The following is a 24,808-nucleotide window of genomic DNA, read 5'->3' as shown; positions in this document are numbered from 1 at the left end:
TGAATATAAGGACTCAAACTTCAAAATGCAAACATCAAGGAAGAGCTAACATCTTCGCCTGTCTAGTATATACTCTCTCCCCACCCTTTTCTTTCTTTTGGCAACAGACTCTGGTCTTGAATAGCATGTATAAAAGACCCAGACTTGGTTAACAATAGTACCTCTCCTTTTGGGTGCAGTAACTGGTGCTGGAGTGAGCACAAAACCTAACACAGGGATCCTGGGTGGTGCAGCGGTTTAGCGCCTGCCTTTGGCCCAGGGCACGATCCTGGAGACCCAGGATCGAATCCCACGTCGGGCTCCCGGTGCATGGAGCCTGCTTCTCCCTCTGCCTATGTCTCTGTCTCTATCTGTGTGACTATCATAAATAAATAAAAGCTTAAAAAAAATTCTCTTTAAAAAAAAAAAAAAACCTAACACAGTCCCTTGGAATTTTTTTACCTAGAATTGGTGGAGAAGAAGCCCCCCTGTCTCATGGGTCTTGCAGATGAAAACATGAGTCTGGAATGGTCTGCGGCCTTGTTCCTAGCTACGGAGAGAAAGTTACTACACTAGAAAATATGAACTTGAGGACACAGACTTACTCTGTCTTATTTCATTTATTTCAATTGTTTCTCCAGCAACTAAAATTTTGTCTAGCACATAGCAGAAACTCAATAAATACTTGTTAATTTGAGACAGTAGAACAGAATGATGCTAACAGACACAGATGAAAGATTATGACAAAGTATCCTGAAAACATTTCATCCTTGTGGACAGATCTATGCAGGTTCTTGGTTATTCAGAATTTCATTAATTCTATTGCCATTCTACTTAGTAGAAGTTGGGTTCTTATTGGCAACCAAAAGTCTAGAAAAATATACCTCAAACAAAGGAAAAATCCAAAAAGATGGATAAAGCAAATTGGTGCTTTTTAACATTTCTTCATCTTTGACCTCATAAAACACTGAAAAATAAGGATTCCAAAGGAAAAAAAGCAAGTCATCTACCACTTTTTCTAAAGGATGATTTAAGGAAATACTTTTACAATGACATGCCTGAAAATTCCATCTAAAACAATGTGAGGAACATTTCTCTTAGTTTTGTTCCCTCTTGGCCAAAATACCTCCAAGAATAGTTTTTATAATTTAAGCTTGATTCAGTTAACAGATTAACTTTCAAAAAAATCAACCTGAATAATTTCGGCAGAAAATATCTTCTGGTTCATCTCCCCTCCCCCTACTTTCCAAAATAAGCAAACTTTATTCTGTCTTTATTATTTATTTTGCAAAGCTGGTACTTTTTCTTGCACTTCTGGCAATAAAAGCAAAGATTTCCATAAGTAAAAAATCTCACTGATTTCCATACTATGTGGGACGACAAACCTGTTGGCAAGTAAACACACTGATACATCATAATTATTTAAAAAGACATACTTTTCTTTATCAATGACAATGTTTTCTCCTTGAATCACCACTGCTTTATTTTTGAAATCATGTCTGTTTTAAGATTTCTAACATTATAGTTCTGTGTTTACAAAATATTGGTTGTGATTTTAAAACACTGAAAAATACTTCTACTTGAAATGCCCTGTTTTCCAACTTGTTCAACCAATTTTTCCAGATCACTCTAACCATTCTATCCACTATTGGTGTATTTACTCTCTATGTTTCCCCTAAGATTACTCATGCCAGACAATCTTAGAGGAACTCACTACTAGAGACTCCTCCAACTAGAAGAATGGAGAACTTCTCATATATATTATGCCTTATTTTTATGTTCTTTTGAAACATCCACCCTAGTATAGTGTCTATTTGTAATAATTAGTCAATGTCAACTAAATTATATTACATAATAATTGTGACAAGATTTTAAAACACAGGCCTTGAGATGCCTGGGTGGCTCAGTTAAGTATTTGCCTTCAGCTCAGGTCATGAACCCAGGTTCCTGGGATAGAGCCCTGCTTCTCCCTCTCCCTCTCCCCTCTCCCTGTCCCCCGCTTGTGCTTGCCTTCTCTTGGTCCCTCTCTCTGAAATAGATAAATAAAATCTTCGGGGGGAAAAATGATCTTGAAATGAAATAGGAGTTGAAATCCCACATTTAGTGACTCTCTGAAATACTACATGACTTAACTCTCCGGGCTCAAGAATGCTCATTTATGAAATGGGACTAAATACAGCCTAATTTGGAGGCATGCATCTAATGCAAGAGGTATGAATTCAAACATACTTCTTTTCTTCTTTCTTTGCTTATACAGAAAATAAAGAAAACTGCATCCCAAATCCAAAGTTTTGTATTACACTCTAAATAACGTCTCTTTTTTTTTTTAAGATTTTATTTATTTATTCATGAGAGACAGAGAGAGAGAGAGAGAGAGAGAGAGAGAGAGAGAGAGAGGCAGAGACACAGGCTGAGGGAGAAGCAGCCTCCATGCAGGGAGCCTGATGAAGGACTCGTTCCCGGGACTCCAGGATCACGCCCTGGGCTGAAAGCAGCGGCTAAACCGCTGAGTCACCCAGAGATCCCCAATGCCTCTTTTTAATAAACAGATCCTTATGTCGGATGAGGATTATTACTAATCTCTCTTTAAAAATATAAAACAAAATATTTTAAAAATTGTACTTCCTAAATGTTTAGATACTCTAGATAAACTAACTTCATGCATGTACAGTTCTGCCCATTGATGTGACAGGTGCTTCTCAATAAAATCTTTAGAACCTAGTTATTTTGACTAGTAATATATATGCTGATCTGATTGTGATTTTACTTCTAACTCATCCACTATCCTCTGTATTATTCCTCATCCTCATTGCATCACCTTCTCTGTGGTTCAGTCATGCCAAATGTGATTTCACTACATCATATCCTCATCCACCAGTATCCGAAAGATGGAAACCTACAGAAATAAACAGCCAGCATACCTCTTCAACTAGATAATCCATTATTTATTTACTTTTACTTAGATCCCTAAATGTCATAGAGGGGCTCAATGGCTAAGGTTCATCTTGAGACTGGTCTAAAACATAATACAAGAAGTACCACCCAAGGGCACCATGATAAAGCTGTTCCTCTAGATGTAAATTACTTTTTCAGAGAATTCAAGAACAGAACATCACTCTACAAAAATAGAGAACACATACACAGAAGAAACTTTCTCTAAGCCAGCTCAAAGAGAAAACTTTACCAGAACAGTCCAAATAGAGACCCAGAGCATGTGGAATTAACATTATTGCCTTATTTTTAATCTTTTTTTTTTCTTAAACATTCAATTCCATTGTAAATCACTGCCATAATACAGATGGGTTTTTTTGTTTTGTTTTGTTTTCTTTTGTTTTCTTTAAAAGAAAGCACTTTTATGCTTGGGGGTTGGGGAGAGAGGAAGAGAGAATCTTAAGCGGGTTCCACATCCAGCATAGAGCCCCATGCAGGGCTCGATCTTATGACCCTGAGATCATGACCAGAGCAGAAAGCAAGAGTTGGCTGCTTAACTGAGCCACCCAGGCAACTTTTTTATTAGACCTTTTACTACAGAAATGAAACATTCTACTTCAAAGTATTTAAAAAATAGAACTGTTTTGGGCAGCCCCGGTGGCGCAGTTTAGTGCCGCCTGCAGCCCAGGGCGTGATCCTGGAGACCCTGTATCAAGTCCCATGCCAGGCTCTCTGCATGGTGCCTGTTTCTCCCTCTGCCTGTGTCTCTGCCTCCCTCTCTCTCTCTATGCACACATGAATATGAATAAATAAATAAAGTCTTCAAAAAAAATAGAACTGTTTTAAGTAGAACGTGAAAGTTATCTATATTGCATTCCCCCTTCCCATCAGTGGAGACCCAGCTAGCAGGTAAAAATGCCTGATACTTTTCAGAATATAAATGTATATACAGGGGATCCCTGGGTGGCTCAGCAGTTTAGTGCCTGCCTTTGGCCCAGGACGCAATCCTGGAGTCCCAGGATCGAGTCCCGTGTTGGGCTCCCGGCATGGAGCCTGCTTCTCCCTCTGCCTGTGTCTCTGCCCCTCTCTCTCTCTCTCTATCATGAATAAATAAATGTATATACAATTAAAAAAATGTAACAATAATTTTTTACAAATAAGGTATTTTCCAATACAAACTCTGAGTCAGTTCACTTAGTTTTTTATTAATTTTTTATTATTTTTCCAATCTTCATATTTATTTTCCTAAAGAACATAAATTATTTTTCCAATCTTCATATTTATTTTCCTAAAATAATTTTCTCCCATTTCAATTGCTTTTAATACAGAGCTTATAATAAAGACCCAATCTGCTTTTGACTATATCTAATTTTAATCAATTAGAACCTTTATTTTCTTCTGAAACAATCATGTAAAATTTTATAAGAGTATATTGTGCAGATACATACATAAGATTATATACATGATCTGCATAGGGCTTTTGATGCATGAAGATGTAATATATATGACATGACTATAACATAAAAGAAGAGTCTAAAGAGACACAGCTGATTAAAGAATCTCTGCCTTTTACTTCAAGTATATAAAAAGTTATCTATATTGTAATCCCCTCAGCTACCAACAACAAAAAAATTTATACAAACCAATAGCCAAAAAGCCAATATATAACTTAAAATGGATTACTAAACAATAGTCAAGTAATCCAAAGGAAGATAGGTAAGAGGAGAAGGTGACACAAAAAAACAGAAGGGAAAACAGAGAGCAAATAATAAAACAGCCAAACATAATAATTGCACTAAATGTAAATGATCGAAACACATTAAAAAACAGATATCATCAGACTAAATTAAAATAACCAGATCCTGGGGACCCCCCCCCGTGATCTCAGGGTCATGAGTTCAAGTCCCTCAATGGGCATAAAGTCTATTTAAAAAAACAAGACCCAATTATATGCTTTCTATAAGACAAACGCACCATATATAATACAGATAGCATGGAAATATAGGATAATATAGAATAATATTGAAAGATGGAAAAAGTACACCATACACAAACATTAAAGTAGATCGCAGAACAAAGAAAATCACCAGAGATAAGGAAAAAAAACTCATAATGATAAGGTCAATATAAAAAAACATAATGATGCTAAATATTTCTGTAAATTAAAAAAAAGTGTCAAATACATGAAGCCAAAGCAAACAAAAATGGAAGAAAAATCTACTATTGTATTTGAAGAATTCAACTTCTCTCTCAGTAATTGATAAAACAAGTAGACAGGAAATCTGCAAGAATATAGAAGAGCTGAAAACTACTATCAATCTATTTTACCTAATTTAAATTTATAGAACATTCCACTCCCAACAACAGCTAAGAAGAAGAATACATATGGGCACATTTGTCAAGGCAGATGAAACATTTTTCAAGGCAGATCATATGCAGGGGCATAAAACAAACCTTAATATATTTAGAAAAAATGAAATTATATATAAGAAACATGTTCTCTGACAAAGAAACTAAAAATCAATAAAAGAAAGTTATCTAGAATATTCCCAAACAAACTATATCTCATGAGCCAAAAAAGTTTCAGGGAAAGTAGAAAATATTTTGAACTGAAATATATATATTAAATATATAATATTAAACTTTCACTGTGTGTTAACTAAAATTTAAATAAAAAAAGAAAAAATTTATTTATTTTTTATTTTTTTTAACTTATTTATTTATGATAGTCACAGAGAGAGAGAGAGAGAGAGAGGCAGAGACACAGGCAGAGGGAGAAGCAGGCTCCATGCACCGGGAGCCCAATGTGGGACTCGATCCCAGGTCTCCAGGATCGCGCCCTGGGCCAAAGGCAGGCACCAAACCACTGCGCCACCCAGGAATCCCCAAAAAAAGAAAAAATTTAAAAAGACACTTTCTACATAGTGTTGGTTCACAGAATTAAGAATATGGCAATTTCCTTATATTTCCACACAAGGATTTTTTTTTTTTTTTTTTTTTTTTATGATAGTCACACAGAGAGAGAGAGGCAGAGACACAGGCGGAGGGAGAAGCAGGCTCCATGCACCGGGAGCCCGACGTGGGATTCGATCCCAGGTCTCCAGGATCGCGCCCTGGGCCAAAGGCAGGCGCCAAACCACTGCGCCACCCAGGAATCCCCAAAAAAAGAAAAAATTTAAAAAGACACTTTCTACATAGTGTTGGTTCACAGAATTAAGAATATGGCAATTTCCTTATATTTCCACACAAGGATTTTTTTTTTTTTTTTTTTTATGATAGTCACACAGAGAGAGAGGCAGAGACACAGGCGGAGGGAGAAGCAGGCTCCATGCACCGGGAGCCCGACGTGGGATTCGATCCCAGGTCTCCAGGATCGCGCCCTGGGCCAAAGGCAGGCGCCAAACCGCTGCGCCAGCCAGGGACCCCTCCACACAAGGATTTGAAAGTACTTCTTTCTTCATGAAAGATGTTAGTTGGAAGATGCTTTCTACACAGTACTATTTCACAAAGCATAAAAATAAAAACTAAAATTTTTAAAAAATCAAATTTTACGGGATGCAGCTAAACAACTGCTCAGAGAAAAATGTGCATTAAATGCTTCTAATAGAAAAGAAGGTCTCAAATAATTTAAGCTTCCATCAGAGAAGCAACTAGAAAAAGAGCAAACTAAACCCAAAGTAAGTAAAACAAAGAAAATAATAAAGACAGGAGCAAAAATCAATGAAACAGAAAAATAACATTGTAAATGAAACCAAAAACGGTTCTTTGACAAGATCTACAAAAATGATAAACCTAAGGCTGACTATCAAAAAAAAAAAAAAAAAAAAGAGGGAGAAGGCACAAATTCCCAATATCAGGAATGAAAATCCCCAAGTATCCTTCAACTGGTAAATGAATAAACAAACTGGGGTATAATGGAATACTACTCAGCTATAAAAAGGAATGAACTACTGATATATGCAATAACATTAATGAATCTCAATTGCATTATGCTAAGTAAATGAAACTGGACTCAAGAGACAAAGTACAGTGTAACTCATTTATATGGTGTTCTGAAAGAATAACACTACAGCAACCAAAAACAAATCAGTGGTTGCTATGGCCCAGAGGTAAAAGGAGGAGAATGCTTAAACAGTGTGAGAAACATTTATGGGTAACAGAAATATTCTATATGTTGATCATAGTTGTGGTTATACAACTGTGTTATTTATCAAAATTCACACAGCAGGGATCCCTGGGTGGCGCAGCGGTTTGGCGCCTGCCTTTGGCCCAGGGCGTGATCCTGGAGACCCGGGATCGAATCCCACGTCGGGCTCCCAGGGCATGGAGCCTGCTTCTCCCTCTGCCTATGTCTCTGCCTCTCTCTCTTTCTCTGTGACTATCATAAATAAATTTTTTAAAAAAATTTAAAAAATAATTCACACAGCAGGGGATCCCTGGGTGGCTCAGTGGTTTAGCGCCTGCCTTCGGCCCAGGGCCGAGCTTAACATGACATTTTTATTTTTTTATTTATTTTTATTATTTTTTTAACACGACATTTTAAAAAGCTTTACAAAGAGGGAAACTGTTCCATAATCTCCAACTAAGCTTTAAACACAGTTAGCAATTAAAAAATTAAAAGTATACTATTGGGGGGGGGCACCAGGGTGGCTGAGTCAGGTAAGCATCTACCTATGGCACAAGTCATGATCCCAGGGTCCTACTCAGCAGAAAGCCTGCTTCTCCCTCTCCCTCTGTTGTTCCGCCTGCTGATGCATGCTCGCCCTCTTTCTCTAACAAACAAATAAAATCCTTAGAAAAAAAGCTATTCATTTGAAAAGTATCAGTCAAGAATGTGTAGATGGACCAGAATAATCTAATCAACTGTTACTAGAAATATGCAACTTTAGAGTATTAAAGGAATTTCCAATAGGAGGACTCCAAGGATTTTCAAAGATACTATACTTAGTAGTGAGCTAGCAGTATAATCTTCATCCAAAAAATTCATTTATAAGACAAAAAAATAGTACTCAAACTAGGCAAAACCCAATGCTACCCAAGGCTTCCAAACAAACAGGGAAAAATAGAAGACAAATAGAGGATGGGGTGTGGGTCTTCACAATATTTTTTCAAAGACAAGAATCCAACCATTCATTCATTTTTTTTTCATTCATTCATTTGAAGAAAATTTTTACTGGATGTCATTTAAATCTTGCAAGTTCTACCTAACCCAATTCCCCCAACTAAAGGGAGAAAGGAACAAATTAATTATAACCAGAAGCATCGAGTGGGCCACACGGTATTAAAAAAAATTGGTAGGGAGACTGTCCAAAGTTGTGGTCCTATGCCTTTCCTATACAAAAAAAACGTAACATTTTTGAAGTAGATCAGGTGCATTCCTATGACACTATATCAATTTCCAGAAGAAGACATTACAAGAATTCTTAGGCATACCATGAATGGCAACTGCTTTCTGGAGAAGATGGTCTACCTACAAATCACCTGGCAATCCTTGTACATAAAGAGTGACTCACAATAGAGTCCCATATAGCCATTATCAGGCTTTTGCCATTAAATACTACTCTTCTTAGTAATGTTATATGTTTCCTTGTTTTACTATTAAATCGTGAATATTATAAAATTCTATGTTGCTTCTCTAATTCTAAAATCCATTAAGGCCAGGGATGTCTTCTTAATACCTTTTAAGCTGCTCTGCACAGAGTGAGCTCAAGTTCTAAAATAATATAAACAGACATCATTTATCCTTATCTTTAGAAATATCAGTACATGCACAAAGAGAAAACATAACTAATGTGAAATGGTGTTTACCAGAAACTACTAGAGTTCAGTAAATCCCAGTATAACACCAAGTAAAAATAACGATTTTTAAGAATGGTAAATTAGAAGGGCATGCGTAAGAAAAAAAATATTCTTTATCTTCCAAAAAGTCTGTTATTATTAAAAATATTAGTGCACCCTACTCCAAAAGTTGTGGTCTATCCTGTATGCATACAGAATAAAGTAGCACTTAAGAAACCAGTTGCCATTAACATTAACTTAATAACCCAAATAGGTTAAAAATCTCAGCCATCATTATGCTCTCATTTCCCTCATCCCTCAAATGCAATCAGTTAACAAGTCCCATCAATTACTTGCTTCTCAAATAAGCCCTTTTTTCATTCACACTACAACCACTCTACTTCACACAATTTAGAAGTGCTGAAGACAGTAAAAAGGAGTAAATATAAAAGATTTTTTATTTTTAATTGCTTATAAAAGATAATCATCTAAAGTAAAAATAGCAACAATGTATTATAGGATTTACAACAGAGAAGCAAAATATTTGACAATGAGAGCACAAAGGATGGGAGGCAGGAAATGGAAGTATATTAATAGAAGATTCTAACATGAAATATTAGACAACATAGATACAGAACATAGCCATCACTGCAGGAAGTTCTTTTGGACAGCACTGCTTGAGTGTAACCACTTACAACGTAGTAAAACGAGATACAACTAATAGTAGAGATAAAATGGAATAAGAAAAATAATAATCCAAAGCAAAATGGGGGAAAAGAACATAGGCTCCTGGAAGTCAAGTATGAACTAATATAAAACCCTGAAATACATTTGACAATAGAAAAATGCGTATCTCTGAACAAGAAATTTCATTTTTTTTTAGAAATTTCATTTCTAAGAATTCACCCTACAGATATTCATAAGTACACAAAGTATAAACAAGAATATTCAACATAGTATATGAACAGCAATATAGTAAGAACAGCAAAAAATTGGAAATGATCTAAATATTTTTTAAAAAGCCTGATGAAATATGTGTAGTAAATAAACCTATAAGTTTAGTCACATATATACATATTTGTACATGCATTGAATAAATCTGGAATAATATAAGAAAAACAGCTAACTGAATTTCTCTGAGAATAATGAACTTAAAGACAACTATAGAGAAGACCTCTTACTATTTTCTTTTACCATTTATAACCTTTTTTATCATGTGTATATATTATCTGCAGGAGGGGATGGAATACTTGCTGGTAGGTAGACTATAACATACAACTACAAAATCAGCTCTCTAAGAGCAAGAACGCCAAACAAAATATTTAAGTTTACTTCCTAAAGAATTTTATACTAGTTTACAAAGAATGGTCAACTAAAAAAATCCATGTCTTTTTTTTGGAATACACTAAAGGTAATTTCACCTCCACTGTACGCAAGCCTTTGATAGAAAGGCTGTTATATTTCTAAGAAGACTGAAGGAATAGGAATGTATAACCCACAAGGACAACATACAGGAAAAACGACAACCACATAAAAGATGTTTCAGCCAAGTTTTCAGAGCAAATATATTAAGTGATAAATTAGTTGCAGTCTGATTGTAAACTCAATCCAAGATTTCGTGAACTGCCCAACAGAAGTTCTAGATTTCTGTGCAAAGAAAGTGTCTTGCCATTCACAGGAAAGCAATGAATAATTTGCTGCATTTTCAACTTCTTATATGAATAAACAAACTTTTTCTTGTTTAACAAGCATAGAGCAAGGAAAGAAATGTTTTGTTTCATTTCAAATGTGGGTGTGTTCATTTCAAGTCCAACCCAGAATTATTCAAATAAAATAAAAACACTCAAGTACATGTATTGCCTTAAAGAGATAATTTTTAAAATTTTGAAACAATCACTTTTTAGGTATAAGTCTATAAAAGAGATCATGAAACCAACAGAAGTGTACAATTTTGCATGACTTACATCTGAGACAGATCATGTTACAGAAAGAATTTTTTCTAACTATTACACAAACTGTGTCTCAGGCTAAATTTTTTTTCAGATTATCTTGGTTTATGGTTTCTGTAGCTTTATTATACAACTTTGTCAATAAATTTTCATATTGTAAAAAACTAACTTCACTAATTTTATTTAAATTAAATCTTTTGAGGGACACCTGGGTGGCTCAGCAGTCGGGTGTCTGCCTGCAGCTCAGGGTGTGATCCCAGGATCCGTGATCGAATCCCATATGGGGCTCCTTGCCGGGAGCCTGCTTCTCCCTCTGCCTGTGTCTCTGCCTTTCTCTCTCTCTCTCTCTCTCTGTGTGTCTCTCATGAATAAATAAATAAAATCTTTAAAAAGAAATAAAAATAAATTTATTGAGTCTACCTTTAGAAAAAATAAATCTCATTTGGTTTAAACCAATTATTTAAGCAAAATGTACTGAGATTGGCTTAGAAATTTTAAAAATATATATGAAAAGAAAAGAGACTGGGGCGCCTGGCAGGCTGTCAGTAGAGCATGTAACTCTTGATTTCCAGGTCATGAGTTCGAGCCCCACATGGGGCATGGAGCTTGAAAGGAAGAGAGGGGGGACAGGGAAGAGGGGAGAAAAGAAAGGAGGGGAGAATGGAGGAAAGAATGGAAAGAAAGGAATGAAGAAACAGGGAGAGAAAAAAAGGAAGAAATAGGGAGGAAAAAGAAAGAAAGCAGGAGAGAAAGAGGAAGGAAGGAAGGTTGATTTCAAGAAAGGTAAGCTAAACCATGTTTTCCCCCCAAGAGGCAGAGGGGAAAATTATACAAAATAAATAAGCTTGTAACACACTGGTCAAATAGATCCACAGAGAAACCAGTCTGTACTCAAAAGAACATTAATTACCACCATACCATCATATCTTATTGATCTTGAAAGCAGGGGTTCCTTGAGAAACAGAAATTACCTCCAGAGCAAAAAGACTGGGGAAAACTGGTCTAGAGAGATTAACTAGGCAGGCTCTGGACTTAAAGACACCAGACATATCCTCAGGCATGATACTCTAAGACTCTTCTCTGGGAAACCTGGCAGGAAAAAACTCTGCATTAGAGAATCCTTTTGTCATTATTCTCCTGTAAGATCCTCTAGTCTGCCATCAGTGACTTAGCCAGACGAATAGCCAGACGAATTTTTGGGTCTTCTTTAAATATTAACAGAAAGCTAATGACAATTTTCAACATGACAGACAAAGCTCAAGACAAAAAGAGCTCTGAAGATAATGCAGAGGGCTGAAAAACAACTTTGAGGATATTTATACCTTTTATAAACATTTTTAGGAGACGTTGACAGAGAGCAAAGTAAATTCTCTAGAAAAATGAAAATATGATGACCAAGATTTAAAAATCAATTGAGGGGATCCCTGGGTGGCGCAGAGGTTTGGCGCCTGCCTTTGGCCCAGGGCGTGATCCTGGAGACCCGGGATCGAATCCCACGTCGGGCCCCCGGTGTATGGAGCCTGCTTCTCCCTCTGCCTGTGTCTCTGCCTCTCTCTCTCTGTGACTATCATAAATAAATAAAAATTTTAAAAAAAAAATAAAAAAAAATAAAAATCAATTGAAAGGAAAGAGAATAAAATAAATCTGCTAGAAAGAAGAACAAAGATGTAAACTAAGACAGAAATAAGAAAAGTATTAGTTTAATTCAAGAGGTCTCACAGAGCAGGGATTCCAAAAATATACAACAAACAGAAAGGAGAAATGACAGAAAAAATTTCCCCAGAAATAAAGAGCACTAAGAATTTTTTTTTTTTTAAATTTTTATTTATTTATGATAGTCACAGAGAGAGAAAGAGAGAGAGGCAGAGACACAGGCAGAGGAAGAAGCAGGCTCCATGCACCGGGAGCCAGACGTGGGATTCGATCCCGGGTCTCCAGGATCGCGCCCTGGGCCAAAGGCAGGCGCCAAACCGCTGCACCACCCAGGGATCCCGAGCACTAAGAATTGAAAGTGTCTCTAGAGTCACAAGACAGGAGAGAGATGTATCAGGAAAACACTTTATTTGATTATAAGATCAGTGTTATCTGATTTTTGAAAGGTTTTTAAAATAATCCCTACAACACAGAACATAAAGACTTCTAACTCTGGGAAATGAACTAGGGGTGGTGGAAGGGGAGGAGGGCGGGGGGTGGGGGTGAATGGGTGACGGGCACGGAGGGGGACACTTGACGGGATGAGCACTGGGTGTTATTCTGTATGTTGGTAAATTGAACACCAATAAAAATTATTAAAAAAAATAAAAATAAAAAAATAAAAAAATAAATAAAATAATCCCTACACCTAACATGGGGCTTGAACTCACAACCCCAAGAGTCACACGCTCCACTGACTGAGCAGGCCAGGTACCCCAGTGCTGATATTTTTAATTACATAAATATACTTTGATAAAAACAAAATTTAAATTTAAAAATATAGTATTTGGGGATCCCTGGGTGGCTCAGCGGTTTAGCGCCTGCCTTCGGCCCACGGCGTAATCCTGGAGTCCTGGGATCAAGTCCCACATCAGGCTCTCCGTACGTACGGAGCCTGCTTCTCCCTCTGCCTGTGTCTCTGCCTCTCTCTGTCTCTCATGAATAAATAAATAAAATCTTTTAAAAATATATCTTTAAAAAATAAAAATAAAGTATTTAAGACAAATATGCTATTTTTTTAAGTAGTGTGGAGATAGAAGTAGCTGACTTTCTCAGCTTCCTTCCTTTCTACTGCTTCCTTCCCTTCTCTTGCTAAGTTATGTATCATCTTAACCCACCCTTACTACCATCTCATCCTTGGAGAAAGAAGTGTCCTTAGTCGTTTCTGAGATTTCCAGACTCTCCATGTGTTAGATCCCACTGCCACTCACATTTTCCATGACCTTGCCCATCTACTATTTCCATTTTCTCTTATACTTGTGGTCTCATTCTCCTCTGAATCCTTTCCCCATATCTAAAAAACATGCTTAAGTTTTCTCCATTCTATAAATAAAGGAACCTTAGCTCGACTTTTCATCCTGTTTTGTCACTTTCCTTCCTTTCAGTGACATAAGAGTAATTTGTACTCCTTAAAAGTAATTTCTATTACCTCTACGTCCTCACCTACTACTTTAGTCCAATTTCTGTCCCCCACAAACTACTGTCTTTCAGAGATCATCAACTGACCCAAATGCCAAATTCAAAAGTCTATTTTCCAGGGTCAGCCTACTTGTTCTCTTCACAGAATTTGAAAATCTTTATCATCCCCTCCTTGAAATCCAATCTTCCTTGTGGCTTCCTCAACACTATTGTACTAGTTCTCCTTCTTCCATATTCTCAGGTTTCTTCACTGGCTTTTTTTTTTTTCTACCCTTAAAATGCTTGATTTTCTCCCAGAGTTCTATCCTCAGCATTCTCCCCATCATCTTATCCATTCTGATCATTTCAAGTATTGCCCACATGCAAATGCCTAGCATGAAGAACATATTAAATGAATGTTTACTGAACTGAAATCAATGAGTCCCAATTTTTTGTCCCTAAATCAAACTGCATCCTGAATTCTAAAACTGTATTTTCCACAGTCTAAGAAATTGCCTGGATTTCCTCAGAGCACAAACTAAGCACGTCTAAAACTTTGTTCATTTTCTTTTCACAAACCTGTATTCCCTATGGTGCTGCTTATCACAATTAGTACCACCAACCAACCAATTATCCTCAACTGCCTCTTTCTCAATCTCTATTCTATCAGGTTACCAAATCAAAGCCTCCTTACTCTCTTTTATCCTTGCCATCCCCATTTCCACTGCTCCTAAATTCACATGTTCACATGCTCGATGCCTTAGTTACTATCCTAAAGTCTCTCTCATCTCAAATTCATGTTCTACTCATCTAAGTAACTATAAACTCTACACATCCTAAGAATACAAATGCTACTACCACTAACAAATTACCCCAAATGTCTAAACCCTTGGATCACGAGGATGATAAAGATGATATGAAAATAGCTAATACTGAGAGATTTCTATTACCACAGAGCTTAAAAGGAGTTTATCCTTCTAATAATCCTCTACTATAAACACTATTAGTATCCCCCCCTTTTTTGGAGAGGGAGGGGGGAGAGGAGCAGAGGGAGAGGGAGTGAGAGAATCTTAAGCAGGTTCCACTCCCAGCATGGAGCCAGACACTGGGCTTAATCTCACAACCCTGAGATCATGACCTGAGCTGAAACCAAGAGCAGATGCTTAACTGACTGAGCCACCTAGGCACCCCGATAGCAGTCTTTTTGAAGGTGAAGTGAATTTGCTGAAATTAAATAAGCAGTAATGCCAAGATTTGAACCCTAGAAGTCTGACTGCAGAGCCATGAACCATGGAATACATCCTAATTCATACATTATCTTGAAAGCTTTCCTGAAAACTTAGGTTTCTACTCTCCTTTCTACTGTTCCATCCCCCTTTTCTCCTAAATCCTATACTCTATAACACATAAGTCTGCATATGTCATGCCTATTTTCACACCTCTATGATCCAAGTATAAAGTTCTGTTTTTCCTTTTCTAACCCAAATCTAAAGCCATCTTCCTCTGGCAGAACTTCTATACCCATTCCCTACAGAATTAGTTACTCTTCTATGAGCCTAGAGTGCTCAACGTATTATATACTTTTGTACATGTCTTACATGGCTGATTTGTGAGTCTCTGGGGTTCCCGGTGTCTTCTACATCTTTGTACTGCACAGTTACTAACACACATAGTAGTTCCATCACTGCTTACAGAACTGAATTAAATGTAAAGTCTACCAGCCAAGATGTTGAACTAATAGTAAGGTTCCACTTTGCCTCATCATCAACTATTAAATACACATAACAACCCAAAATGATTCAATTCCCCCAAAGGTATGAAGTTAGAATCAATCCTCCAAATGTTAGAGAAACACTGAATTCTTAAAGCTGTGTATATCATAGAGTACTAGAAAGCAGAAGACCCAAATGCCATAGAGATCAAGTCCTGGTAACCTACTTCCCGATTACTAGTCCAGAAAAGTCCATCTCTTGTTGCTGCTCTTACCACTCCCCCACCCCAATAAACAACCAAATTCACACATAACATAATGTATACCAAGTAAGGGAAAAATTAGTAAAAACACAACTTGCTACATATGTAAGAGCCACACTGCAAAACTAATTTTTATACATACTATACTAGCGTTCTTTTCTGTAATGAAACTATTTTCCTTTGGAGCTTCTAGTGCCCGCTTTTCAAATTTAGATTACAGCAAAATCACAGGAGGGGGTGTTATGGGGGACTTTCAAACCCTGCATTTTTAGCAAGGACCCTAAGTAATTCTGATACAGATAAACCCGGGGGGGGGGGGGGGACCCAGACCACAGTTGAGCTACAGTTCTGGATGCTGACAGGCAGTGTTCTCTCCAATTTGAAATTTCATACAACCATGAAAACTAAGCCTATGTTGGCAATTTATGTTACATCCATTAGAACTAGAAGCAAAACTAATGTGATACACAATAGCTAACTTTTATACTGAGGTACTGTGCTGAGTATTTTTCCATTTCCTTTCATTTAATCCTTACCACCATATGAAGTATATATCAACATGATCACCTATTTTACAGATAAAAAGGTTAAGGGTTAGAAAGTTATCCACTTCCCCATATCACATGGCTTCTAAGTGGTAGAAAACAAATTTAAACCCAGACTGTCTATCCAAAGCCTATGCTAATATGCCACCTCTCTATTTGTAATACATCTATTTGACATTTTATTAAGACAAAAGGAGGGGAAAGCACAAAAACAAACCTCACCTTCTTCCCTATTTTATCTGCAGTTAACACTGTTGCCTAGTTACCCTCTCTAAGCACATCTCAGTTCCTAATGGCAAACCACTTTGCCATGGAGATGGCAGGCGCTGAAGGTGAGAAGTTTAAAATGTGTCAGGGCTAGATGCCTGGGTTACCTTCTTGTAGTGAAAAGAAGGAAGTTCTGGATTAACCAATGATTATCTCTGACCCTAGAGGAATAAAGCAACTGGGTAGGGGTCTAGCAGAATAAGATGCCCCTGAAGATTCTGAGCCCTCCAAATCCGAGGCTTCCAGATACTGGGTTCCCTAATAAAGGTTAGGGCATCCAATTCATGTGACAGACACCTTGAAGATGGCAGCCTTATCTAGATGATCCCTGGAATTTGAGTCATATGAGGTTTACAGAAGTAGAGGCCCTTCTCCTCTATCAGTAAGGATTTCACAGAGGCTGGAAATTGGAGAAAATTTCCCTCAAAGCAAAAAGGGAGTTTCAATGATTAAAGAGATTCTTTTTCCCTTTCTCTCCCTCCAGATTTAGTCTGAACAGCAAATTTTGTGTTTGTGTTTGTGTTATAAAGACGTGAAATCCGAAATCTGAAAAGTCCTACTCTGCATGAAAGTTCACTAGAATGAAACCAGACATTCCAAGAAGGAAGCTATCGGACATTCACTTCAGTATGACTTAACGATGAACATTATTCCTTTCAACATCTAGTTGAGAGTGCTGCACTGGAGGAAAAAGTTTTTATTTTCTGGGGGGTTTCTGGTTGTTTTGTTCTCGTATTGGTGGGGAGATGGTGGGAAGCTTTTGAGAAGGGTTACTTTTATGAATGGAAGGCAGATCTGAGACATGGCAGCTTTGGGACATATGAACAGTGGGCACATCCTGGAAAACAGGGTCCTAAAGAGCAGAAGAAAAGAACATCTTCTTCCACTTTTTACCAATACTTAATTTAACCAGACTCTCCTCAGGTTGCTGCTCTGCTTCCAGTTTCCACACTGTGCCGGCTCCAGAAGATGGAGGGCAAACTGAAGTAATTCTGTTCACCAATACATCTAAAACTTGCTTCAAAACCTAAGCATGTGTAATTTTGCTGCATCATATATATCCAGATTCTCTCTTATACATCATGAGGCTACCTCCTTGATATAAAAGACACGGTTTTGGAGTACCATCCAGCAGAATTCAAATTCGACTTTACCACTTGTTACTTAACCTCTCCAAAACCTGTCATGAGAGTTAAAATGAGATCTTGTAGGTAAATCACCAACCATATGGTAGGAATTTAGTAAAGTGACAACTATTTACTTGAAGGAGAGGAGATTCTAGTGCTTTTAACAATGTAAAAGTTAAAAAAAAAACCTGCATTTTCAAAAGGTTTAAAACAGTATTCTTTTTCTAATTAGAAAAGACTATTGATCATTTTTCAGAGCGATCTCTCCAAACGTATCCATTGTCTAAAATCTTTGATAAAATAGTAAGAAAGATTCATCCCATTCCCTGCATTTCTGAAGGGACCCTTAAAACTACTTAATCTCTTATTTGGTTGAGATGTACTGTGTTAAGTTTCCTGAAACTTCCAGTAATTCTGCCTGAGTCTAAAGAAATTCTCTAGGGAAAAATAAAGGTAGTATAACTGCATAAGCTAAAAACCACCTATTTCTTTTTCTCACTATATTCTAATACGAAGGCAATTCGATGACAAATCTTATCTCTCCACTTTCACAATGTGAATTTCTTTCTGAGTTACTCTTTATGAATGACTCCAGTGGAACCCAACAGCTTCATTCAGAACCTTTTCCAAGAAAGCTCCCAAATACATAGAAAAACAACAGGGTTTTTTGAGGGATCCCTAAAATAATAACAAAGGGATAAATGATAGATTCGTTTTTTAATAAAACAAATCAATGGTTTTACATCTAAACAATATCTGTATATCAGAAATACATCCGGACTCTAGGAGGAAGCCCATAACCCTTCTAAAGGAATCTTCTGTAACTTACTTCTTTCCTGCTACCCACTCTTACCAAGTCTTAGGAAATGCTCAAGGCTCCCAGACTCACGTCTCTACAGGAATCCAAATCTGCTATGCTAATGAATTCAGTCTTTACAATCTGAAACTGTTTTGAGAAAAAGAAATACTTAGCAGCAGACATGTGCTATACTAACATTACCCAAGTGACAAACCACGCCTAGCCTCACTCCCAAGGGAGGGTAAGCAGGAACCAGCGGGTGACCAGAATCCCAGGTTCATCATTAACACGTCTCGGCACAGCCACCAGGTTAGCGGCTGCACCTGCCCCATCCCGGACCGGAGCAAGGTCGGTAGAGCAAAGAATAAGACGCCCACGGAGCGGGGTGTGTGGAGGGCGGCCCCGCCCCGCCCCGCCCCGCGGCCCCGCCCCGGCCCCGCCCCCCGGCCGCCCCGCTCCGCGGTAGCGCCGCAGTCCCCGCGCGAAAGCCGCGCGCGCCCAGGACCCCTTCCCGCCGCCTTCCCCTCGCCGCGCGGTCCCCAGCACGTACCTGCTTTGCAAACCGGGGCGCTTGGGCTCCTCCTCTCCGGCGAGCTACGGTTCTGCTCCGGGGACCGTCTCCGGTGCCGGACGCGGGCTGGGGGTGGGGCCGCGCTCACCTCGCCAGTCCACAGGTGGGTGGGCGACGAGCAAGGCGACGACACGGTGCCCAGCAGCGGCGGCGGGGGCTGTGGCCGCGGGGGGCTCCCGCGAGCCCCGGGCGCGGCGCCGCGCGTGGGGCTGGTGCCTCGCGTGGACGTCGCGGACGCGCCCGTCTGCGTGGCCACTGTGGGGCTGGTGCGCGCGGCCGCACTCCCGCCGCCGCGCGTGGGGCTCGTGCTGCGCGAGGCGGTGCGCGGGCCCCCGCCGCCCCCGCTGCCCCCGCTGCCGCCGCCGCCGCCTGAGGGGCCTGAGGCGCCACCACAGCAGCCGCCGTTGTTGCCGCCGCCGCCGCCGCTGCTCCGCGTGGGGCTGCCATGTTGCTGCTGCTGCTTCAGCTGGAACGGAACCGTCGCCCTCATGGGTTGCAGGCGGCTCCCGGCTCCCCCGGCCGTGGCGACCGCACCGCCCCCGAGGGAGCCGGCCGGCGTGGGGGACCCATTGCGCCTCACCCGCTGGGACATGGTCCCCCCCTCCCTGGTGACGGGGCGAGACGGGGGGGGCTTGTTGTTGTTGGGCTGCAGGGTTCGGCTTCTCGAGGCCGGAGGGAAGCTCCCCGCGACGGGGTGACGAAGCCGGAATCCGGGGAGCAGGGGGCGCCCGGGCCGCGGCCGGCAGCAACGAGGTGGTGGTGCAGCCGCCGCCGCCGCCGCTCCTCCTCATCAACAATAGTGTCTCCTCCGCTGTCCCCGCCCCCCGCGGGCGCCCATTGGTGCCGCGTCAGCCGCGCTCGAGCCGCTCCGCCGCGCTCATTGGCTGCCCGCGACTCGGGTCCGGGCCCCCGGGGCCTTAGAGAGCCTGGGTTTGCGCCGAGGCCGTCTGCTCTTTAAAGAGAAAGAGGCCCCGCCCCCCGGGGAAGGGGGAGCGGAGGGAACAGGCCGTGTGTGTGTAGAGTGTGCGCGCGCGCGGATGTGTGTGTGTGTACACGTGAATGTACGCGTGCGCGCCCTGGCCACGCGAGTCTTCCCCTTCCCGCAGGGGGGAGCCCTGGGGCCTCGGACTCTGGAGTGTTGCCAAAGAGAAGGTCCCGGACGGGAGCGGTCCCCAAGGACGCCCGAAGTCTCGCCCTCAGAGCTCCTCTCCTTACCTCAGTATCTCCGCGCGGAGGACGTGTAAGCGCATCTCTTTTTGTTCTGTCCTAATTCCGTCAACGTTTGGACCGAGCTCGGAGGGGAAATTTAACTGATCTTTTATGGGCATTTTACACCTCGGCTTCTTTTTGTTTGTTTAAATCTCCTCGAGCTAAACCTCAGGGAGATTAAAATTTTGCTGGTTAGGATGTGGGTTTTTTTTTTTGTTTTTTGTTTTTTTTTTTTTTAGATTGTGTCCAGGAAGTCCAGTTAAACCAAATGCTGTCGCCACCTTCCTACATCGCAAGGAATCGAGAATTTTATTCCAGTCAGCAACTTCACCGTTGCTCGACACCTTGGAAAGGTGTGTGCTACAGGTTCGGAAAGTGCCGTAGTCCGCAAAGGGATTTATTTGATGTTCGGCATCGTTATTTGGGACAGAACTGGACTAGCCATGACTAGTTTTGTCTAATGAAGGAAACAAGTCTTTGTGGTATGGGCTGAACTTAAGAAGACCGGCAGTAACGGTAGGTCTGAAATAATCTCAGGAGCTCTCCTCATCAAGACCAACAACAAGGAGAGGTAGACCCAGACACCACATACTGACTTTTCAGGCTACGAATTGCTTGCTGGCCCATGACCTCTTTTTACTAGTTCTTTAGATGTCCATTCTAGATCCTTTGTCTTGTAAAAATGTAAGAGTGGGGGGCACAGTATGATTCTCTCTGGACCTGAAATTCTCCTGGGACCCTGTGCACTGTGGAAGAAAGCCTTTGAAGACCTGGAGAAGAGATTGAGATCCCAGACCCACCACTTACTCTGTAACCTTAGATAGATAGATCACTAGCCAGTCTCCTTATCTGTAAAATGCAGAGCCATCTCCTTCATACGATCATGATTATTAACCAAGAATTAAATGAGAATATGGCACGTAGAAGATACTCAGTTAATTCCAGAGTCTCCATGTAATTGAGAGGCCCACACGTCTCATTACCACCCACTCCTTCTCTCTCCCACCAGAAAAACCACCCCAACACCTTAGCCCATGAACCAACTACCTTAAGTTGGTTGGTGCCCTGGAGACATCTGATATCCCAACAACCTCTCCTAAGACAAAACAGTTGTGCATGAGACAGAACACATGAGAAACTGCCAATGAGATCCAGGCAGGTGGTGAAGTCCCATCTTAAAACAATGAGTAAGAGAGAAGACAAGCCTTTAAATAAAGATGTCATGGTCACGGGATCCCTGGGTGGTGCAGCGGTTTGGCCCCTGCCTTTGGCCCAGGGTGCGATCCTGGAGACCCGGGATCGAATCCCACACTGGGCTCTGGTGCATGGAGCCTGCTTCTCCCTCTGCCTGTGTCTCTGCCCCTCTCTCTGTGTGTGTGACTATCATAAATAAAAATTAAAAAAAAAAAGATGTCATGGTCACTATAGTTGACACTTTTGTCCTGCACAATGTAGGAGCTCAGTACATACTTACTGAACTAAACTGAGGGAGTCCAGCAGCCCTCATGTTTGGGGCTTCCTGATGTTTTCTTTTCCTGATGAGTTCAAGATTATTATATTTTGCCCACCCTTTTAATCCATCCCTCCATTCAGTGCTTTTATTTCTTTTTCTTTTTTTTTAATTAAAAACTTTTTGAGTATAGTTGATACACAATGTTATATTATTTCAGGCGTGCCTGATTAATTACTTTTGACATCACCAAACTAAAGAGCTATATGTCAGTGGAAAAAGACTTTTAGGTTTTCTGAGCTAATGTACTGATTTCAACACCTAGTTTCACTAGATCAAAGAGTTAAAGTGTCCTTGGCTCAATCATGAGTTCACTTTCTGCTTTTGTCATGTTTCCTGTAGAAAAAAAACTCCACATTTCCAGAAAATGCTTCTTTTTCAGTTTACCTCATTCATCAGTCTAGGAGTCAACTTTAAACAAATGGAAGCACTTGAACTGAAGCAGGTGTTAACCATTTCAGCCCTTTTGTACTAAAGGATGTTTGTGATGGCTTGAAAAGAGAATTTTGAAGGTGTGAAATCATCAAAGAAAGCTATATTTATACACACACACATATATGTGTGTAAGTTTCTTGGATACCTTAGAATTCTTCAGTCTGTTTTTAAGATTTTTTTTTTAAAGTAGGATCCACACCCGGTGCGGGGCTTGAACTCAGGATCTTGAGATCAAGAGTCACATACTCTACCGACTAAGCCAGCCAGACGCCCCTGTTTTTAAGATTTAATGGCAATGCATAAAAGCATCATTTACTCTTGCCCTTGACTTCATGATCTGTTGCTGAAGATTCAGAATAATTTGCATTCAAGGTGATATATTGGCCTTCAGTTTCCCAGTTTATCTATGAAGTGAGTCTTTGTATTTCAAAGATCAACAGAATAAACATATGTCCCTCTGGTTTAACCCCATTCTTAGGATATCGTTCAAATTATGTGTGAGGTTGAAAAAGCCTCATATTGAAATTTATTTATCTGTATTTAAACTCCAGGAGACAACATTACTGATACGCTCACTTGCTTCTGCTTTCTTAACTCTTTAAAGTGACCTTATTGGGGTGCCTGCATGGCTCAGTTGGTTAAGTGTTCAACTCTTGATCTCAGGGTCCTGAGTTTGAGCCCCACATTGGGCCTTGAGGTGTGTTGGGCCCCATGGTGTGTAGGGTTCCATGCCGGGTGTGGTGCCTACTTAAAAAAAAATAAAAAATTAAGTGATCTTGTTATGGTAAAGGAAGGTGGATTCTGAGAAAAAGTTTATCTGCCTGAATCAGCCATATCCTTTTCTAAATCTCTAAAATGTCATCTAATGGAACTTATACAGCCACTAAAATGATAATTATAAGTCATAAATTCCTTTCCTTTAAAATTGAAAAAATAGGGCAGCCCTGGTGGCTCAGTGATTTAGCACTGCCTTCAGCCCAGGGTGTGGTCCTGGAGACCCGGATCGAGTCCCACATCCGGCTCCCTGCATGGGGCCTGCTTCTCCATCTGCCTGTGTCTCTGCCTCTCATGAATAAATAAATAAAATCTTTTTTAAAAATAAATAAAATGGAAAAAATAAAATGCATCCGTTACAACTGCAACAATTTAAAAATGTTTATGCATTATAAACACATATTGAGGGATAAAATAGTATTATGAAACTAAAAGTCATTTTTAAGGTGGGATTTGAGGAGGTGTTTTTTGTTTTCCCCAAGAAATGTTGATACAACCACTCCATTTATCCATGGTTTTGCTTTCCGTGGTTTCAGTTACTAATACTCAACCCCAGTCTGAAAGCAGATGATCCCACTTCTGACAAATAATCAGAGATCAATAGTAGCCTAATTCTATATCATAATATCTATGATATTCATGTCACTTCATTCCATCTTGTGGGTATTTCATTTCACATCTACACAAGTCTGAGTGCAGGGATCCCTGGGTGGCTCAGCAGTTTGGCGCCTGCCTTCGGCCCAGGGCATGGTCCTAGAGACCTGGGATCGAGTCCCACATCAGGCTCCCTGCATGGAACCTGCTTCTCCCTCTACCTATGCCTCTGCCTCTCGATCTGTGTGTCCCATGAATAAATAAATAAAATCTTTAAAATAAAAAAAAAAGTCTGAGTGTAATATATTTTGAGAGAGACCACATTCACATAACTTTCACTGCAGTACATTGTTCTATTTTGTTACAAGTTACTGTTGTTAATCTCTTTGCCTAATTTATAAATTAAAAGATTTATCATAAGTATGTGTGTATAGGAAAAAACATAGGGTTTGATACAATCCAGTTTTAGTCATCCACTGGGGGTCTTGGAATATATCTCCCTGGATGAGTAGGGGCTACTGTATACAATTTCCTAATGAAGGAGAATTATCAGAGCTTAAATTCCTGAGTACTGTTCTGTACTCAAAATCTGTTACTTCACTGAGATTTTTGTCTAAGACCGTTTCATTAAGGCCTTCCAATACACCATGCATTACTCTTACCTCTCTATTCCTTGGTCACTTTTCCTGACTTCTCAATCTGACCCTTAAATGGTGAGAGTACCTCAGGACTCTATCCCCAAGCCTTTGATTCCACTCATTCCCTAGACAGATGGCTCCATTTGTGTGCAGCAGACTGACCATCGCACTGCCACCTATTTAACTGCCTGCTTTGGCATCAATCTTTGTATACCTCACAGGTACCTCAAACCTTGTCCACAGCTGAATTCGTCATCATCCTTCCACTCACTCACATACAACTGGCTCCTCTTCCAGTTTTCTCTCATATCAATAAATGGTACCACATCTACTCAGTGGTTGAAATCAAAACCCTGGAAGTCATTGTGGCTCTCACACTCCATATGGCAAGTCCAATGACTCACCGTATCTCAACCACACTAGCTTCTGGATATTTTGTGAATCTACCACTCTTCTCCAAACTCAGCCATGCCTCTATCTTTTCTGGCCTGTACTCTTACACTTTACCTAGCTAGTCACCCTAGATCGTCTCTGCCTTAGCCTACTTCCCCAAGCTACCCATTCCTCACCTGTAATCCATTCCCCACACATCTATAATAGTCTTTTAAAACCACAAACTTAATCACTTCACTCTATTG

General features: G+C 40.1%; 1 protein-coding gene across 1 annotated transcript in view; it reads right to left on the bottom strand.

The window, feature by feature from the left end:
• The window catches only part of FAM117B (family with sequence similarity 117 member B), a 78,537-nt gene extending 58,833 nt beyond the window's left edge, over nucleotides 1-19,704 (bottom strand). The window contains exon 1 of the mRNA XM_055345533.1: nucleotides 18,990-19,704. Coding sequence (XP_055201508.1) covers nucleotides 18,990-19,602 — 613 coding nt within the window. The 5' untranslated portion in view covers nucleotides 19,603-19,704. The remainder of the gene's footprint in view (nucleotides 1-18,989) is intronic.
• Nucleotides 19,705-24,808: the final 5,104 nt, after the last annotated feature.

This window comes from Nyctereutes procyonoides, unplaced genomic scaffold (genome assembly GCF_905146905.1).
Source record: "Nyctereutes procyonoides isolate TBG_1078 unplaced genomic scaffold, NYPRO_anot_genome, whole genome shotgun sequence".
NCBI lineage: Eukaryota > Metazoa > Chordata > Mammalia > Carnivora > Canidae > Nyctereutes > Nyctereutes procyonoides.
Note: the sequence above shows the minus strand (reverse complement) of the source record. Positions and strands in the feature narration are given on the sequence as shown.